General features: G+C 36.6%; 2 protein-coding genes across 5 annotated transcripts in view; one reads left to right on the plus strand and one right to left on the minus strand.

Moving 5' to 3' along the window:
- The first annotated feature begins 3,535 nt into the window (after positions 1-3,535).
- Positions 3,536-5,405, plus strand: LOC122573528 (signal recognition particle 9 kDa protein). Of its 2 annotated transcripts, XR_006318762.1 has the most exons (4): positions 3,536-3,861; positions 4,262-4,330; positions 4,411-4,641; positions 4,979-5,405. XR_006318762.1 is itself a non-coding variant. In XM_043740009.1 (3 exons), the coding sequence occupies exons 1-3, from the start codon at positions 3,790-3,792 to the stop codon at positions 4,504-4,506; spliced, it is 237 nt and encodes a 78-aa protein (XP_043595944.1). In that variant the 5' UTR covers positions 3,536-3,789; the 3' UTR covers positions 4,507-4,848. The 2 variants fall into 2 exon arrangements, 1 of the variants encoding a protein (XP_043595944.1); XM_043740009.1 differs by lacking the exon at positions 4,979-5,405 and having other exon boundaries at positions 4,411-4,848.
- The window catches only part of LOC122573522 (band 4.1-like protein 4), a 62,790-nt gene continuing 46,458 nt past the window's right edge, over positions 4,609-20,940 (minus strand). For 2 of the 3 annotated variants that reach the window (XM_043739990.1, XM_043739979.1), the window contains 12 exons: positions 20,663-20,760; positions 9,984-10,104; positions 9,741-9,828; positions 9,535-9,675; positions 8,911-9,423; positions 8,568-8,782; positions 8,019-8,094; positions 7,494-7,579; positions 6,719-6,877; positions 5,632-5,905; positions 5,026-5,132; positions 4,609-4,747 (listed from right to left, as the gene is read on the minus strand). In XM_043739990.1, the coding sequence (XP_043595925.1) occupies positions 4,711-4,747; positions 5,026-5,132; positions 5,632-5,905; positions 6,719-6,877; positions 7,494-7,579; positions 8,019-8,094; positions 8,568-8,782; positions 8,911-9,423; positions 9,535-9,675; positions 9,741-9,828; positions 9,984-10,104; positions 20,663-20,760 (1,915 nt within the window). In that variant the 3' untranslated portion in view covers positions 4,609-4,710. The remainder of the gene's footprint in view (positions 4,748-5,025; positions 5,133-5,631; positions 5,906-6,718; positions 6,878-7,493; positions 7,580-8,018; positions 8,095-8,567; positions 8,783-8,910; positions 9,424-9,534; positions 9,676-9,740; positions 9,829-9,983; positions 10,105-20,662; positions 20,761-20,940) is intronic. The other variant, XM_043740000.1, reaches the window with a different exon arrangement.

The following is a 20,940-nucleotide window of genomic DNA, read 5'->3' on the forward strand; positions in this document are numbered from 1 at the left end:
GTGCCGGGAGAGGGGAAACCTTCACCGCTGACCAACCTATATTAATCTTACCTCCTGGTCGGGCGTCTCCTCCTCCGCTGATTTTCCTGGCCGCTGTCAGCGGGCAGAGAAGCCACACCGACCGAGGAGCGGAGCATATGATCCCACGTTGACCTCGTCGGCGCGGCAGCCCCCGGCCTCGGCAACAGCGGCCGCCACCTCCTCCGGGGTGACCGAGTCCTCCAGTCCGGTCATTCAGCTCAGCCCTCCTTCGCGGCACGGTTACCTTGGCGGGCAAGTCCTTCAGCGTGGCCGTCATCTGCTCGGTCAGTCGCGATGCTTTGCTTCCGGCGTCCTGGCCTGAGATCTCGAACAGCAACGCCCCCCTAATCTCCTTTCTCGGTCTTAACTCCGTGATGTTGAGTTCGAGAGTTTGACTCCCTCTTCACCACCGACATCGCATCCCTATACGTGAAGCCCAATCCTCTAGCGGACCTCGAGGTCCTGGACCACCGAATCTATCCGTTTTTTCCTCTTTTGCATTTCTCCCCAACCCGTCGGGACAGCGAAAACGTCGTTTTCGACCAGGTGTGTGGAGGAGGTGGGGGAGGGGGACCCATAATCGCTCCCGTTGGAGCCCCGGGAGCATTTCCTTTCGTCCCCCTCGTAGAGGTGATCCTCACCTCTTGTCCTTCACCGTCAATATTACCACCCTTTACTGCCTTCTCCGTGCGTTCCTTGGTCAACCGTTCCACCGTCTCTTGGAGACGACTGACCTCTCTCTCCAGAAGGCGCACCCTCCTCCGCAGGTATGTGCCGTCCTCTTCTTCCTGACTGTGGGTCGGTTAAACCTAAACCGAATCTGAGGTTTAAATAACTTACATTTCAAATTAACGTACATTACAAATAACTTAAATAATATAAATCATCACGAACGAATATAATAAACATGAGTGAAGTTCATAACTAGTTGTATCAAGGAAAATAAATTGGTATTAAAATTTTACTTTTTTTTGGAATGTACACATCTGAATAAAAATCTTTGATAAAATATAACTTTGGATATTATATCAGCTATGTTACTCACGATATGGTTTATGTTTGAGTGGTACTTGATAATTAACTAATTACTCCTGGTATGGTTACTGTTGGTTGGTATTATGGTTACATTTCTTTTTGTGTTTTACTGTTAACATTGTGATTTCAACACATTCACAAGTGATCTGTTGTGTGAGGTACTGAATATGTGGCTTGATACCCATATGCCATTTTTTATTTTCTGAAACGAATGAAATTAACCCCGTTATTGTGCGTAATAAGTACGTAATAGCTTCCCTTTACGTATATATACATAGTACATACATATGTATATGCATTTATATGTACGTACATGTGTATATCTATGTACATATATGTTACGTCGCGCGGGACATCTGCACGCCAGCCCTCGCTACCTGGCCGCCAACGGTCAACCTACAGCCATCCCGATTCTCAATAGACCCAATGACCCACCATAAAGACATTAGCCTTTAGCTGCATTGTCTTCACACATGTTTGCCAGTCTAATTGCATGTCTAGAGAATTCTGTAATTCCAGAAGTATTTTCAGTTTATGGCTGGGTCTTGGAAAAGTCCTTGAGTTTATTAGGCGCTCTTAAGAATCACGGAGAAAGCGGACAGTCACCAGATGGGAAAAGCTAACACATGTCCATCGGAAAAGACTGTTTCCTTCGTCAGGAGCAAAGTCCACCCCCGCTCTACGTTGGTGGGAATCTTCTGCATATTCTGTTCATTAGAGTGGGTCATCACCAATCGGCATCGCGGATCGTTACCCTCACTTCCTGGACGAAAAGTGTGAACAACGAATCCGCGTTCATCAGTCAAAGGGCACACCCACACCAAGCTTTCCTCCGAGACACCTTAAGGGCAGTCCAACACTCTCGAGCAGGCGCTCAAGCAGTCATCAACAGTTATACTCCCGGCAGTCGTAGTCTTAGTCTTAGTTGCAGTCTTAGTCTTAGTCAAGTCTCGTTCTAGTAGGATTCTAACTCTCATCCCAAGTCTCCTCAATTCCGAGTCCAGTACAATTCTCGGGAGTTCCAGTTCAACACTCTCGAGCAGGCGCTCAAGCAGTCATCAACAGTTATACTCCCGGCAGTCGTAGTCTTAGTCTTAGTCGCAGTCTTAGTCTTAGTCAAGTCTCGTTCTAGTAGGATTCTAACTCTCATCCCAAGTCTCCTCAATTCCGAGTCCAGTACAATTCTCGGGAGTTCCAGTTCAACATTCATCGAGCAAGTGGTCAAGCAGTCATCACCACGTCGCACTCGGTCAAGCCATCATCCAGTGTTCGGTTGAACACATCCAGTCAACGCAACGATACCATAAGAGTCTCAGGTCGTACTCTCACGTCGTTGTTCGTACAAGCATTCACCATTGTATCACCGAAGTTGTTGGATCGATTAAATATATTATAACCTGTCAACCGCAGCGTTATTTCAGTTGAACCACCCCTATTATCGTAACAGAAATCAGGGGATCGTACGATTCGTGGCGTCGATTCGTCAATCGTAACGGGAATTTACGACTCCCGTTGGCGCGCTTCTTCGAGATCGCGTCTCCCCGCGAACGTGCGAAAATACAATATATATATAGTTGTAATGGAACTAAAATGAGAGAAAAAAATGTTAAATGTCCTTTTTTTATATTAAGAACAATCATAGCTCCTTATTTTTACGCTTGTTCGCTACTCAGTGGAAGTAATCTTGATTATATACAACTGAGAAAAATAAGAAAGTAAGAAATTAAAGAAAGATTCTCAAATATTCTTTTATGAATAAATTGTACACAAATTTTCTTTTATAAAAAAATCTATTTGATTTTGTAAAACTACTTATGAATGTATTAAAACATTACTATCATTTAGAACAAAAACAAGATCACTATAAAAATATAAAAATATGTATAACAATCACTAAAATCTTTTTTTGTCAATAAATGAGCGTCATATAAATTGTAATTTACATTGTATCTCAGTCTAGAAGGAAATCAATGCATTTAATAAACATGTGTTAAATACACTTCATTTCTTAAAATACATACGTGCATGGTGTATCTGTTAAAAAATTGTTAAAAATTCTTCATTAGTTTTAAATTATTTAGTTTAATAATATAATAAAAACTGCCGCATACGCATATTTATATTGATGTAGCAGTAATTCAATATACCCACATGCATATTAGTGAAGCACCCGAGAAATACTATTGTGATGCAAATCGAACCTGCAAATGCCCATCAGACTTCCTCTGCCTCTATAACCACAGACGCATAAACACGTAAGTTCTGTTGGCTCTCAATATTTTTTAAAAATACTTTATCAAATGCTCATTGTTTATGAGTAGAGGACGCTAAAAACAGTATAGGATTTCTAAAAAGATATGGCAATCATGTTAAACCACGAAAGTCCATAAGGTGATCTGTCTACTCTTATATATTGTCTATGGTTTAGCAGCTCTATATGGCCGTGGTTACGTCTATTGTGTATCTCGTCTGCGGCCGCAGTGCGGCGCGTCGGCAAGTAAGGGCAATACACTAACTTATCTTCAGGGACGGTCACGAAAACAATTTTTCTCAAGTTAATCATTCCAGAATTCCGGTTCCAACAAGACAGCTGTTTATGTTTTCCTCACATTTTGCCTTTCTTAAAATCAACGTCTTTTCTGGCAATGTGTTGAATATAAATTTTTATTTCTAATAGAATTATTAACGTAGTATAATTTTGTCTATATAGTTCTTGCTTTGTTAGAAATAAAGATGACATATTTAAGTTCGTGGGAAGAATTTGAAAAAGGTGCTGAGAGGTTATATCTTCAAGACCCAATGAAGGTGTGTTTTAATTAAATTAATGTTCATTTATACATTTTTTATTCATAAAATATATATTGAAATGTATTCTAGTTAATAACATAAGGTATAGGTTATAAAACATAGGTTATAAATTGTAACTGAGATGGGTATGACATGACATGTCATATTGAAAACTAAACTCTACTTAAACAAATTTTTTAACTAAAAAATATATCATATAGAACTGTAAAATTTTTAGAACGTGAATTTTCACTGTATTAATTTTTATATGAATAATACAAATGTATTCTGTGCAAAATATTTATTTATTTTAATATCACAGGTTACAGGTGAAATAAATAAAGTTTATAAAGGCAGATCACATTTACAAATAGTTCAATAATCATGAAGTCTATAATTTATTATTTTGTCATTTTAGGCTCGGTATACAATGAAATATTGCCATAATAAAGGTGTTCTATGTCTAAAACTTACAGATAACAGAACGGTAAACTTTATCCTTATACAACTTACCTTGTAAGTCTTAAAGATCTACTTAAATAATACATTTATAATTTTCTTCCATAGTGTCTACAATATAAAACAGAGATAGCACAAGATTTAAAGAAGATGGAAAAATTTATAGGAAACCTAATGAGGCACATGGCATCTAAAGAGAGCTAAATAAGGACTAGATGAGATTAGGGACACTTTTTTAATCAAGGAGTAAAAGTGTTGTGCATTTAATTCATTGTTTACGTTGTTCCATTTCATAAGATTCAGTGATTGATGGGATTATAGATATTTAATTTGAATGAGGTATAAAACTTTCTTAAATATACAATATGTGCATAAATGTCTATTTTGTATTTATTTAAAGCTTCATGCTCATTTCGGGCGGTTCCGTTGTCTCCTTGTTAAAGTTCTGAAACAGTATAAAATAAAATGTATCGTGGTATGTTTATTTAGAAATAAATTTATTTAAAAATAATTGTTCCAAATAAAAACCATTTCAAAGTACAAAAATATGGTATACTAAAATTTATTTGAAAATACCAATACTTTTTGGAAAGTGTAACTGTGTGCATATGTGTAACAGCAGCATGTAGTGCATTAGTTATTAATAAAGCCGAACTTAATTTTAATCTTTTACTAGATATTATTGTAAAAGGGAAGCACAAAGCAATGAAAAGAAGCACTTACGATATAATGGGCTGAAGAACAGCATCCAGAGTAGTATCAACAGGAGGGTAGATTTCTTGATTTGGAGACAGTTCATAGCGTACCTCTCCCCCTAATTGCATTTGCGGCTATACCAAACAAAACTATTTTACTAATTTACTATGCAGAAGATTGTACGATACAACACACTACTTTCTACCAACAGTATTTCATTGAATCGATTTTTCTTATCGCATTATGATTCAAAGAGAAGAAAAATGATGTAACAAAATACTGTGGCCAGCAGAGAAGGAAATAGCAAGCCTTAACCACATGTATTTGTAAAAAGCGTTCAGTGCATCTAAAAGATTTTCGTACAATAAGTGCACAATCTTAATAAAGACAATTTATCTATCATTTAAGATTATAGTAATCCTTCTTTCTTTCTTAAAAGCAAAAAGCTTAAACTACTTGAAGCAAAAGTGTTACCCATTATTTTCTAGTAATATTTTGTTCAAGCAATAACATAGTGAAGTATAATTACGTGTAGAAAGCAGAAGTAAAGAAAATAATGAGTTTCACTCGAAACCAAAATCGATAAACGAAAAATTGACGTTGTCATAAACGAACAAGCGAAAAAATACGTACTACCCGAGTAGGCTTAGCGCTGTCGGCGGAACTTGAGCAGCAACTTGAAAATTCCTGCGGTGTACTTTCCCCGAGCCCACTGTCCACATTACTTCCTATTAATATTCTGTTGTTACGAGTATAATAAAAGTCCTTCCTCATATTGCATTCGCTCCTACTACCATCGTAGTATTTTGTCTCGACTGGACTCGGCCTGGTCGGCGGCAAATTATAACTTCCGTCGCGACTATGTTGTATCATTCTTCTGTTTCTTTTTCCAACGGGTCCGATCGTTCTGAAAGTGATTCCTTGACAATCTTGCGATATCACGGCAAAATTTAAGCACAGCCCTGATCGGACACCAACGACATCGATGCATATTTTAGTTTATCAAACGTTCATAACATGGTTAATACATACTACGAGCCATATTGCATTCCCTAACGATACATATTTTTATTCACATTACAACACTAAGTTTTACTTAACAATTTCTCCATTCGTCGATCACTTACATACGTACGCCAATGTATTTAAAAGTCTATAAGTGTGTAAGGAGAGAATAACATTACTGGCTACCTAAAGAGGGGTTCAGGGAATCGAGTCGACTGGCACAATGAAAATCTCAATCTGGATCGTTGACAATGATTATCTACCAGAACTTCAACACTCCCATATACCGATCACAATTAATTAACGATTAACACGATGCATTATACCATTACATAGAAAATACACAAAACATTTCAAAAGAAAACACACACGTACAAATGCTACAATTGTTTTTAGAACGTATTTTCATGGAACAGCAATGTGCTTTCATGGTATAGCGAAAAGCATCAGTACAGGTGCCAGCCAGGAAATAAATAAAAAGGTGCGACAAGCTGTTAATCTCATCGATTTATTAAGGACCTATCATGCTTTAAATAAATAATAGGGGGCATGCTTAAAGTAGATCACGTACATGCTCTTAATAAATTAAAAAAAAAAAAAAAAGAAACACCGCATGCAATGGAAAAAATTTCAAACAATGACTACGGATCCCGTCTCATCCTCCAGTTGCGGAGGATGACTCTGGATGTTGCAGGCCATCTTGAGATCATCGTACCTAGGCAGGGACGATGAGTCTGCGTCATCCAATCGAGAATTGCTAGACTGTAGCGTACATTGTTGTACGGATGATTGCGATTGAACCACCGTATATGGTATCTCTCGTCGTTGCTGTTCAGTCATTCCAGAAGTATCGACTAGCCCAAACTCCAAGTGTCTGCAAAATCAGCCATTGTTTCATTGTTTTACATTATGTTGTCTTACACAAGGAAATTCATTATTTTTACAGAAACTTCCTTGCATAAATCATTGTGCAAATTGTTTGGTATAAATAATTCAATTTCATTCTCACCAGAAGTAATTAGATTAGTATACATATGTTACATGGTAATACTAAGATTGTTCGGTTTATATGTACACGGGATACAGTTGTCTCATTTGGAGGAAGAAATATAATACAAAGTATTTGTGCAATTTTAACATTAAATATGTACATTTGAAATTAGATAAATTACATTTGTATTGGAGATGACGAGGTAGATAAAATTCACTTTGGATCATTTGGTTTTCATGCATTTAATATCGAACTTTAACTAATTTAACTATATATCGTTATAAACACAATAAAATAATATTGAAAATTTTATACAAAATAATATTACATGAAGTTTATACTTAATACTATACTTACCCCTCCAAATCAAACAATTTTTTCACGTGTTCTCTCTTATCTTTATTTTTACCGAACAAACAGCATAAAAAGATGAGAAAGGAAACATCTATTTGATAAATAATTATTTCAGTATTGTTACAATTTCATAAAAAAAACGTACTTCCTAAGTTCGTCTGGCAATGGTTGCTTTTGAGAAGGACTCCGGTGTCTACTTCTATGCCTTCTTCTTGGTTCCGTGTGGCTCACCTATTAAAATATCCATTTTAACCAGTTTACATTTACGATAAAAGAAGGAAAATGCACGAGAAACTGTACGAAATAGAGAAGACGAAAGCATCGCTGAATATCGAATAAAAGTGTTGAGATACGTATAATTTTCTGTGCTGAATGGGTTAAATGCGTTACTACTGAGATATTTGTATGTAGTATCAGTGTGTGGCAGTATGTGTGTGCGTGGTGTCTCGAAACAGATGAATGTAACAGTCGGGTATAGAAGAAAGTGCTGAGACGTGTGCAAATGTGTATCGATGAATATATTAGAAATCGTCCATAAAATAAATATATAACTATTCCAATATTAATTCCAAGTGTAAATTTAGTGTTCCCATAACATTATTTCGGCTTCAAAGATCTAATTCAATTCTCAACAAAAAGAAATAATATTCAACATCTTATTCGAACTTACAACAGCCCGTTGAACTCCTTCGCCTTTCCGCTTCTGTGCTTCTTTCCATTGCGGTTCGGAATCTACCAATTCGTGTCTAAAAAGATTTACGCACGCATATGTAGAATATTTCAATTCCAAAATATTCGTGCATAGTATAAAGTGTTTTGTGATAAACTAAGTTGGCTCGTTCCACTTGTGATTTTACATTAAAGACATACTTCCCAGGCGCATCGTCATTAAAATAATTATCACCTTTATATGCTCTACGTACCCTACCGTGAGAATATAATGAGTACAAGGGTCTCCTTCCCGTCCTCACGGTCAATGAACTTGCACAAGACGTTCTATCAAGATCTTTCGTTTTCACATCACTGTTTCAGGGGCCTTTATTATGCCGATTAATTACCAATTAGGCTAACTAACGTATATCTTAGAATTTAGACGTCTAATTGTCTCAATGCACGATAACAAATGTAACGATGCTGATCAACGCAGTTAAGTTGTTTCTTTCGATTAATGCGTAACCGTTGACGACGGTGAGCATAAATAAATACAAGAAAATCGTACCTAGATGATCGAGAGCTTCTGTGCTTTCTACGGTGCTTGCGATGGCCCGATCTTGTATCCGAACCTCTTGATAGCTCGGATTCGCAATCAGAGTGACGGCTATGTCTTCGATGACTATGACTATGACTTCTTCTGCGATGACCACCGCGACTATGACTGTCTCCTGAACTTTGGCTCTCTACAGAGCTACTCCGTCGTTGGAGTCTGCTCAAGAGCTAAAAAGTGAATAATGATATAGCATTAATGCTAAGAATATTGAAATTCAACTCATTTCTGGTACACAATACGGAAAACTATAAAATGTAATCAAGTTAATAACAAATAAGAGATATGAAGAACGTACTGCCGGTGCCGTTCCCGCAGAGCGGACCGACCGAGGACTAGACGAAGTGTAAAGACCACGAGGTTGGCTCTGAGTCCACGGCGCGCTCCTGGTGCTCCTGGGACTTGAATTATTCACTTGTCTCGCATTTTGAGTATTGCACAGAACGTTTCCCCCGACCGAGTTGCTACTCGGATTTGAATTCACTGTCGCGGGTGTTTCCACGAACGGGCCGACCATTTCTTGGCCTTCGACCACGCGTCGCTGTGCCCTACGACTGGGTGTCCTCTGGAAAATCGGCGGTGGATTGCGTCTGATCACTGTGTGCTTCTCAGAGCTAGACGGAGGACTGTACGAGCGGAAACGAGAGTAAGGACTCAAAGGTGGTGGACCGGTGGCCATCAACCGGAAAAATGCTTGGTGCTCCAAACAACACTTCCATAGATGTCTACAGGCACCTTTTGACGGTGACTCGAAACCGTGCGTTCTCTCCTCAGAATTCTTTTCGCTGACTCTTAGCATGAAATATCTACCCTGAAAGAAGTAATAGGATGATTTTTATGTATTTTAATGCTAATCATAGTAGCAATTTTGATATGTGAAACACATAAATGAACAATGTTTCGAGAAATGATGTTTACCTACCTTATAATAGATCTTATTGATTCGAGGCCAGTAGTAATTTCCCACTTTGGACTTGTTACGTAGTAGAATTATCCCGCTCGGTGTCAGACCCAAAAAATACTCCACGCTATCTTCGCCCTGCAGATCGAGATTACGGGTTTTCTACACATTATCGTGTTTCGTTAAGGTATCGGTAACCTTTATTCGTTCAAACAACAAGTACCTACCAAAACGGGATGCAAATCAACCCCGTACATTTCCAGCCATTTCACCTTGTCCAAATAATTCAGCTCCGCGGCAGACGGTAATTGTCCTCTGGAAAAGGAGGTCATTGTTACTTTAAATTACCTTCATTATTAATTGCGTGTATTGTGAAATCTATCACTTTACTTTCTATACTATATATAAAACAAATGTATCTCCTTTACAGATGCTTGTGCTAAGGAATGTAATGTAAATGTAAGACATACACGAGAGTTTTATGAAGTTCCACTATACGATTTTCCAATTCCGTAGTTTGGTTCGCTAAGAACCGAAATTCAGTAACGTAGCCCACAGAATGTCGTCTTGGATCGTAGTCTCCGAGTTCCGCTGAAACAATCATATTAATTCAATGTTATTTTAATTCAAGAAATAATGTCTCTGGGAGTATATCGCTTATTTCTAAAATCTCAAATTAGTTTATCCGGGGAAACAATATGTATAAACTCTTCTTCATAGAAAAACGTGCAATTACATTCTAAAAATTGATGACTCCCTGGTATATGTCGTACATTGTACACGTAACAGGTCACAAATATTTAATGTTTTCTCATTACGTAATTCCATACATTTTCTTTATACGGACATACGAGTTCATCGAGCATACAAGACGTACACACGTGGAACACGTTCACAATTTATTTTCAAAGCATTAAGCAAATCGTCCAGTAACACGCATTCCGTCAACCGGATGCTTGCACGCATTATCTACGCTAGGAAAAAAAAGTATGATAGCACTCTCATCTTGCAATCTACGTACGCACAAGTTGCACCTAGTCCACCCTTCTTTTTCCTCTTTCTCCTTAGTTTCTTACCCTGCACGATCTAAACGCATGCAAGTGGGAGAATTTATGCCTTAAAATTGCTGTCGCATTTTTCTTAGAATATCGTGCAATGCGAGCAAAAATTAAATGTGGTACAATTTGTTGGATTTTATTGGAGATAAATATATATGGAGATAATTTGTGTATTTTATTGGAGATAAAAAGGTAAAAATTAGAAAATTAAACATTTTGTGATTACAATATTCAAATAGTTAGACACATGTAATTATTATTTCGATAACATAGGAAACGAATCCTATTTAAGTGATTGTGTTACTCAAGCTTGTTTGAAATTTGAGATCTATATTTCTGATTTACCATTGTCTAGTTGCTGTCCTCGTTCCTTTTGTCTTTAATGCACCTAATTTATCATGATATACGAGGTAACCAATTCAATTGTATAAGAAATTCCGTTTTCATGCACCAGTTTAAAACGTAATATATTAAGTTGTCCTAAAATTTTCTTTTGTTTTGTAAGGAAACAATAGATTTTATTTTTTATTCCAATAGAACCTAATACATTACGGCACAACATTGCATGCAAATTGCAACAGAGAAATTATTCGAACGTAATACCACTTACGTAGAATATTAGTTTCTATAAAATGTCACAACTATAGATATTATTGGTTATATTATAATATACATAATTAAAATTAGTCATTATTAAAAATAAAAGAAAAGTATCTTTTATTTTATCGTTATTATTTTGTAAACTTTTTACTTTTTACTACTTTTCAAAGTTTCACAAACCCAGTGACACATGCTGCTGACTAAACGATCGCAATCTGTTCCAATATGCTACTTTCCATCGTAATGTGTAAATAAAAATGCAAAAATGCTTAAAAGGGTCGCAACAACAGAACCAATTAAATTCACTTGGTCGCGTTGTGTAAAACTAAGATTTCAATGTCTACGCAACTAATCGCATAAATCTCATTTACATAAAGGAATTTCAGCTCGTCGGAATTTCGCTTCTTTCGTCTATCCCCAAGTTCTGCTTCTTCGAAACCTGTCACCGTCAATTGCTATAGGCTGCAGCACGGAAATGCCCTCCAGAAATCATCCTAGTCGCTTAATTGAATCACTGACTTTGATGAATATCGGCTGAGACCAGCACGAGGGGCACTTTATTTTCTCGCTGGTTTGGTCTCTCTCCGGTCCTTCGCCTACCATACAGAACAGAATTCCTGCACCTTGTTGTCGTCGATTTCTTGTATGTTCATTCGGTCATGTAATTACGAGACCGCTGATCGTAGACTACGAAACGATCGGAATCAAGCCGCAAAACGCGTTATTAGGATCCCAGAAGTTTTGCCTAAATGAAGAGGAATTTGTTCGATGATGAAAATGGTATACGGAGATATTCGACCATGTGGACGATTATGGAAGAAGAACTGTCCCGTACGTGAGGAAAGAAGTAGTGAGTGGAGCCGAGGAATGCGACTCGATCGATAAAAGTCGTCGCTCGTAATTAAAACCTTTGGATTCTACCTTTACATTTAACGAGACAACGATTTGATCGTTGATCGATGGAAATTGGTGATCGAACGAGAATGAGGTGTATTGAATGGGACGAGGAGCAATCCTTCTTGGTATTAAAAGTTGTTGAAAGTTGCGAATATTAGTTGTGCAGCTTGTTAGTTCGGTTTAGAAGGCGAAGGAGAAGTTCAAGTTCGTTGAAATTAAAAAGAAAATTGAATTAGACTTAGAACGACGTAAGGGAATATACGGTAATTTATATATTGACTTGTTGATTAATAGCTAACTATAAATTTCCTTCTTTGAAATTGTTAAATCTGTAAGTATTACTTTCCAGTTATTTTTCATTTATTAAATGTGAAATTTTTCAATAAATGCAAAAATAAAAGATGTAAAAACGAATATTTTGCAATTGAAAAAATGAACAAGACAAAATGTTTATCGATATGGCTAAAAGTGATCATGTATATTATCCTGGTGGCAATACCGATCGAATAACTCCACGAATATCGTGAGTTCCATAAAATAAATTGCTTAGAACGAAAGTCGTATCATGGTGCTGAGTCATAGTCGATAAAATACGAAACAAATTTCTTTTCAACTACCCAGCTATTAAAATATTGCTAAAAGGTTTCTTACAAGGAACAATGCATTGCCATTTTAACACAAATATTTATAATATTTATAATCAAATATTAAAAATTTGTATTTCTGGCTATTATTTGTCAGATAACGTTTATATCAGCTTTTATTAATAACTCTAGTTATTTGAGATTTTATTCCTGGAGGAGCACAAACTTGTTCCAAAGTAATTTGGTACATCGTAAGCAAAAAATCACCCTTTTGATCTACGAAATTGAAATTATATTTTATAAAAAGATACGGAAATCCTTTCAAATTACATTTCACTTACCGTCCTTTGTGCATCTTTGATTTCTATCCGCTTGACCAATAATTTTCAAGGCCCTTTATGCTATTTTATTTCACATTTAAAATTAGAGAAGTGAAGTGAGCTAGTCGAATTTCTTCTGTCAACGCAATTACTTCAATTGTGTTTTCGTTTACTAAAAATGTTTCAATCAAAAGTTATTCAGTTACGTAACGATATTTTTTATAAAAGTTCAATTCGCATACTAAAATTAGCTCTGATTGAAAACTTAGTCGATTCAATATTCACTTTGGAATAAAAATCGTTTAAAATAGTAATTTCATTGAGTGGTATTCATCTATATGAAGGTACGCATCATTAAGAGACGACGGGAAGCAACGATAACAGGTTAAACGTACGAAACAACTAAGTTTTCAAATAGGATTCCATTGTCCGTGTTTCAATGAGGCATTCTCGAGAATTTTTCTTCTTGTTCGAAGAACGGAAGGAGCCGCGGAACGACAGTGGGAGTATAAATTAATTTACGAAGCGAAACAGCGCTCTAAAAATGAATCCATCCCGTCCGAGTGAAGGGAGCTCGACAGTGCAAGAAGAAATACGCGTGACAATAATGGAATTCACCCCAGCGAGGCTCGGAAAAAAACGAAAGAAACGCCTAAAGGCGTTTTCGTCGCCGTTGTAATGGCATTGTAAGCTCAAAGCTCCTTGGCTATCTTGTTTGAGATCTCCGTGGAGTTGGACAACGCTTTTCGCTGGCGCAACCACTATCTCCCATTCGTAAAACGACGACCGGGTCTACTTATTTCCAGAGTAACTCCAATATTTGCGGAAGCTGAGCGTAAAAGGGTTCGTCGCTGGACGAATCAGATTCATTGCTCGAAAGAAAAACGCGTTACCAAAGAGTGGTGCATTTTCAGAGGAGACGCTGGAACGAGAAAGAGATAAAAATCATGTACGAGTGACTATCCTGGTTGGCGAGTTGATTAATATTCGTCGTTAAACTGTCTTCCTCGTAAAATTACTTCCCGACGCTGAACAAGCGCGTAATTGCGTACGCTATATAACGGCCAAGTTTCGCTCTCGTCCCTTCTTTTTCTTTTGTATTCATGGGAGAAAAAGGTTTCTTTAATTGCTGCGAGCCGCATGAACCAAGGAAAATGTGGAATTTTTCAAGGAGACTGTGCAATATCAAGGGTTTGATTAAATAGATGCGATGAATAAGTCATATGAATAAATTTGAAAGATGATTTTCCACGTATAGACATGAAAATATGAATTTCACAAAACAATTCCATTCAGACGAGCTTTGATTATGAAATTCGCTAATATCGTTCTTACTGAAAATATTTCTTTCGCGCCTTGACTTTGAAAAATTTCTTGACTTTTACTTAATTTTTCAACGTTAACTTGTTGTTTGTTATATATTCTCTGCTCGTTGCTTTGTATTCTTCCTGTTTACTCTTCGTTCTTTGCCAGTTGATTCTCTGTCAATGACTAGTTAATTCAAGGATCCTCGATTGTACTGTAGTATTTAAAACTAACAAAGTCAAAATCAATATGTATTCTACCACGTATCTTCTCTATATAGGTACTTACTCTATCTCTTTACACCATTCCAAACACCTAATATTTGCTTATCATCCAACACAGGAGACGTTCATTTATGTTCAGCGTTACAGCAGCTTATTAGTTTAACCTTTACGATTGCCGAAGCAAAGAGAAAGAACAAAGAAGGATTAAAATTAAGATACAATAAAAAGGATATTAATATCTTGAATTTCTATTGGACAGTTAAGAAGCTACTTTGAGATAACTCTTTTACCGCGGTAAAAGAAACAGACAGTGACTAGTATTTTTAGTGTTACGCAAATCGCAATCGCAAGATCTCTGGTAGACGAATCACGTTCCGAAACGAAGACTTCTGGGTTCGGTAGTATCGAAGGAAAGAGCGCGTCTCGCGTGGAGAAGCGCGGAAAGAAAGGCAAGCAGGAAAGTCGAACACGTAAAATTCTGTTGCTCAAGATGTTGCAATCCATCGTCGCGCGGTGATCTCATCCGTGGCGAACCGCAGTCGCATTCAGAGAAGTTTATCTCCATTTCGCGAAGCAAAACGCGTGCCATGTCCCTTTTTCTCTCTCTCGTCAGCTTCACGCCTTCCTCGTCCGTTCCGCGTTTCGTTGTCAACGGGCAGAGAGACTGAACAAGAAGAAAGGGCATTCATTTCGTCCCTTTTGATGGCGATGAGACGCAAACACGACCGTATCTTTTTCTCTCGTTCTCTTTTCCTCTTCCACTGTATCTACCCTTTCTCTATTTGCATGACTTTGAATCTCAGCAGCAGATAACTAACGCGTGGACCTGGAGCTTTCTTCTGCCAGCTCTTGCCAGCGTCGTCGTCTTTCCATCGCGTGCGTTAGACCAGAACGCGTCGATGTTTCGAAATCTTCAACCGTTAACTTATTTTTTAGTTTTTAGTATTTCTTTTGAGTATTAACTTTACACGACATCATTTTCTCCTAGCATTTTCGTTCTTCTCGTCATTTTCCTTAATATACCTAAAGTATATCACACGCTATTGTGCAAACGAAAACTTCGACTCAAAGATACAGGAAAGGAGTAAAATCTTTCAGATTGATTACTTGCTCCATTCTATTTATATTTGAACGGAAGTATTTCAAAATAGAAACGAGTATCTGCAAAGGCTGGAAAGTTAGAAGCACTTTAGGAAAGTTTAACTCGTTACATGGCCGTCTCTTTTCACCGGTAATATTGAAATCACATGCTGTTCAAACGTTCTGCGAATTTTTTTACATCACTTTCGTTGAACCGTGTCTTTGCTGGATACTTTATTTGTACTCTGTACTCGAAGGACAAAAGATTCCAGAACCTTTTTCGAAACGTTCTCTCCATCTGTTACTTTTGACAAACGTCTGAATTGTTTAATTAATTGCATTTACGATCAAAATTTTTGTCACGGCCTATAATTTTGTAAGATATTTAATATTTGTTAAATAATATGATATGTAACTCAAGTTAAATGTAATCAAACAGAAATTTAGTGACACCAAAGAAATGAAATATAGTTTCCATGCTAGATATTTGCCTGCAAGAGTGCAGGATTAATTCAGGTTTTGCAACGGGTTCGCGATTAACATGAGCGAAAACGGGCGAAAACGTGGTGATTTTTCACATCGCCGTGTTTTTACCATTGGCGAAAGTGCTCTCGTGCAGCCTCTTGATTTCAGACTATGAAGTATAAATGAGGATACTCTTTCGTACTTTTCTATTTCATGTTGCTTTCCTTGGGATTCCATTTAAAGGTGAAAAATATATTCAAATGTGGATATTATTTTTTCTTTTAACTCCTCGATTACGATGTATAGCATTCCACTTAAATTAAAAAAATACAGCTTCTTTCAAGTACGGATTTAGTGAAAATTTACATAAAAGGTAGATTGTATTATACAAAGTAAATAAAATCTGTAAAGAGATCAATTTTGTTCATTTCGAACGAAGATTCTTTCAAAATATATTCGACGATCAGTGAATTTTAAATTCTCTCAGCACGATTCGCAATTGTCTTTCGATTTAAGACGTGCAAAGCTAAGTCTACACCGACAGACGATTGTCCCCAGACACGTGTCGCAGACAACCGGCGTTTATCTTTCGTGCAAAATCCGCAGAAGGACAGATGCTGATTGGAAATGTCGACTTAACTTAAAGCTAGTCGTAATTTCCACGTTTATCGGCGTGCAAAGTTCATAGAAAATAGAGAAAAGTATGTTTCGTGATTCTGAGCGGGTAAACGCGGTTCTCCAAAAAGATTCGATGGAACGGTGTTGCGCGTTGCCTGTTCACCGGAAAGGCGATGAAAAAGAAACGATGGTGAAGTGTAATTTCGACGTGACGGCTTTGTGCCGCGTGGGTGCATAATGTAGCACCTACCATGCAATTTTGTTTAAACTCTCTCGGAAATAAGCGTGCCCGAGCGTTAGGCGTTGCCCCGTGAAATTTCCACCGACGCTATCCTTGTCTTGCAACGTTGACGGCTCGGAACCAAGGCGGCGTTATCGCGATAAAAATTGCACACGTTTCATCGTTCTCTTCGTGTTTTGTCTACTTCGACCATAGGGAACGCAGATTGCCGTCGCGTAAAATCTTATCGGGCACTACTCGCTTTCAAGCGGTAACACGGTGAAAAAAGATGAGGATAGAGAGAATAGTGCAACGATTCTTCATTTGAAAGCGTATTAGGTTACATGATGAATGATTCGAGTTACTCAGTTTCTTCCAGGTATTTCGTGTTTTAATAAAAAGATCTTTGGATTGAAAGCAATACTGAAAAATCGGTAGAAATTGAGCAGCAATTCCAGGACATTTTTACAGTGAAATTTTTTGAACCGATGCATGTTAATAAGTAAGTTATTGTTATATAAATCTATTTTAGTTATGTGTAAATTTAAATAAAAAATCATGCGAGTGAAATTGTAAACAAATAATTTTTTATCAATGCAGTAAAATAATTTTGATAAATGAATTTTGACTGCAAAAAAATTAAACTCCTTTTTCCTTATCGTTTCCGATAGGAACCTGCTACTGTACAATACTACAGTTAAATTGATTACACGCGAAATTATATGCGTTAATTGAATTACTGCACCTAAATCGTATCGAGCTAATTAAACATGGTGATTAAACGTTAGCATAAATTTGTGCAAATCATAGAAAATGAAATTTAATTGAAAAAGCAAAAACGATCGTTAGAATCAAGTTCTCTCTTATCAAAAGGTGTCAATACCACTTAATACTCGAAATACTAGGAATTTATGAGGTACCAAACGGCAGTTATTAAGATAATTATTTTGGAGCTTTATCAACTAACGATGTGCAACACTAAATCTCAAATTACTAAAAAATTCTTCAAAAAATTTTCTTAAAAACTTAAAAACGTACTCATTAAAAATTCGAATAATTTTTATTAATAATTTTATATCTACAGAAATCTTTGTGTTTCCTTAACTTGCTTTATTTTCCATCTTTATATTAGAAAATAAAATCACCGTAAACATAATACCGTAAGCATAGAGTCACGTTTAATTTAGATCTAACCATTAACTGCTACATTATAAATTTATGCGATCGTAAAATCCTCGAAACCTGTGCCTGTAGAATCTTCTCGATAATTATCGACTGTTTATCGTCGATAATTGCGTGAAACTAGCCTTACGAGATCAAGCATAACGTTATCGTGGGTTACACAAACCCGATTCCGTCTATTTTTTGCATAATGTTATTCCAGATGAGAAAACCAGAATGACCTCTTTTTTGCATGTAAGATTCAAGGACAGTGCAAATCGTACCGGAAGACGATGCCAGGAAAGTCGAGTCGTTGACAGTGAAACAAAAGGAGTTACGCCTCATTTTCAGAATTATAGTGGCATCTCTAATGAGGAACGAGCACTCGGAGGCCATTTGTGGTTCACGTTGGTAATTGTCTCGGCAAGATTATTTGCTTAAGCGATTTTCCTTTACGCCTGCTTGCGACTCGACGTTTGCGCGTTCCCGGCCAAGAGCGCTCTGTTTCTTCGAATTGTCTTCCCTTAATTGGATGTGATTCTCGGTTTCAATTAGCGCAGCTTTTTTCGCGATGATTACGGAAGTGTCGTGCTTAACGAGGATCAAAACTGATTTAAGACTATTTTTCTAAAGGTTTCGTTGAAACTCTTGGAATTTTCTTATTAAATCTGTTAGAGCAATCTCCAAAGAAATATCAATCTCTAGGGAAAATGAGAAAATATATTATCGAACTAAAATTAATCGGTACATTTCACGCGAAAATAATTTATCTCTATTTGAAATATTTTATGAGGATAGTTAGTTATTTGTTTCGTTATATTTCGCGTTTTTGTTAACATATACTTGATAGGAATCGTTACCATTAAATTCCATAAATCGTGTAATGAAATTGCACCCTGTAATTGGATTATTACATTATAGTTCTGAAGGAATTAATTTGTGGAGTTACGAAGAAAGCTACGATATTAATTAAGCTAAATTCCACAGTTAGTTAAGGGTAGATAGAAGGTACCAAGAATTGAATGGTATAATAAGATTTATGTTATTACTTCGCTGTTTTCGTCAGGATAGTCATGGCTAAAACTTCAGATTTACAAGATCAAGACAGCATATTCAAAAAGATCGAATGTTCCAGCAGATAAAATTTGAACGAGATTTCCAAAGGTATTTATGAGAACTTTACTGACTCGAACAGGTATTTCACGAACCATTACTTTGCGTCCTTCGTTAACCATTCACAAAGCCCTGAACGCGTATGTTTAGATTTTTTCTATTGAAAAAGATTATCGTTAAGATTTTAAATAAGAAGATTATCTCTGGCTTAATAGAAAATAAATAGTTTTCTTTACTACAAATTCTTTTTAATTTACTTAAAGGAAAATATGATTAAATCCGTTGAGCTTATTGATACTAAAATCAACGTTCTGTTACAAAAGTAATTATTTAACCACTTTTAAGAATACAACTGCATTTCACAATGTCAAATACCGTTGTACAATCAGTATTAATTAATATTAATTAACACGCTTTTCGGTTTATTTTTGCGATCAAATAGAACTGTGCAACGTTAGCTAGTGTCCCTGAATTCTTAAACCTATTCCTTTAAAAAGAGTCGCTAGTTTACGCCGGAGTAACAGATTCCCTCTTGAATTATTTCGTTCAATTAGCACAGGTTCGATTTCCTTTTCGTTGAAAAAATTGTCTCGTTACTCGGGCCGGGAAAATAGTTAATCCAGCTTTGCAACGAACACGTTTGGAACTGAATGTTAATGCCGCAACGGTATTACCAACTCCTCCCATTCTTCCGCATCTACGAGTTAACTTTCTTTGACCTTGAGAAGATTAATACGCCGGGATTTAATTAAAGCTACCAATTTTAATCATAGCGTTCATTAGAAGCGGTAATAATCTTCGTGCTCAGTCGGCTGACGGAAGCCGCGTTGTGAAAAGAAATCGAGTGAACATTAACCATCTGATTGATTGCACTTGCCGCGTTCGCTTCCGTGATACATTTGCATAATGCATTTCCCTCGGAAAATTATAGCTTTACCGGTTTGAAAAATCTGTCCTTACTGTGAAATCGCAAAATAGACAGATTTTTGATCGTTTAAGAATAAGATCCTCCATTTTTATTTCCTGTGATCGAGTGACGTAATTTGTTCACGTCGACTATTTGCATCACATTTTCAAGAAACAAACAAATAAAAACCACGCCTAATTATTTCATATTCTTCTCCGGAGAAATAACTTGCACATATATATTTTTGTTGCGCCATAAGTTTACGGGATCGGAAATTGATGGATTTTAAGATCTTCGTTCAATTATTTATGGCTACCTTTTTTCTTTTTCACCGATGTTGTCTTAGCAAAATTCGTTATCAGCTGAAAAGGATGTTTGCGAACTTTGTCGCATGTTACGTAATACTTTCTAAGACGCAACACGCGGTTCATAAGTAACGTCTATATAAAAATTCATTTCATATACATTGAAAATATCTATACCTATTGTCAGTTTTGGTAGTAAATCATACAAAACCTGCTTCTAACGAGTAACTATAATATTTATTAAAAATTTATATACTTTGCGAAAGTAATGTGAAAAAGGTCATATTCTTACATTGGACGACGTATGCTCCTAATTCCGCGGCCAGGTCGAACGACACAGGAAGTCGTCCTTGGAGAATATCCTGCTTCACTTGGAGGAAAAACTGGTACCTTGAATAAAAAAGAACACATATTTTTTTATCGTATGAATAAAAAGCAAGAACAAGACGACAAACTTTTCCTTCGATAGTTTTCCATGAAACTTTAATTTTAACACATCTGTTTTATTTTTAATATTAAAATCGTTTTATGTAATATATAACCACACACCTCGGAAGATAATATAATATT

This window comes from Bombus pyrosoma, linkage group LG2 (genome assembly GCF_014825855.1).
Source record: "Bombus pyrosoma isolate SC7728 linkage group LG2, ASM1482585v1, whole genome shotgun sequence".
Lineage (NCBI taxonomy): Eukaryota > Metazoa > Arthropoda > Insecta > Hymenoptera > Apidae > Bombus > Bombus pyrosoma.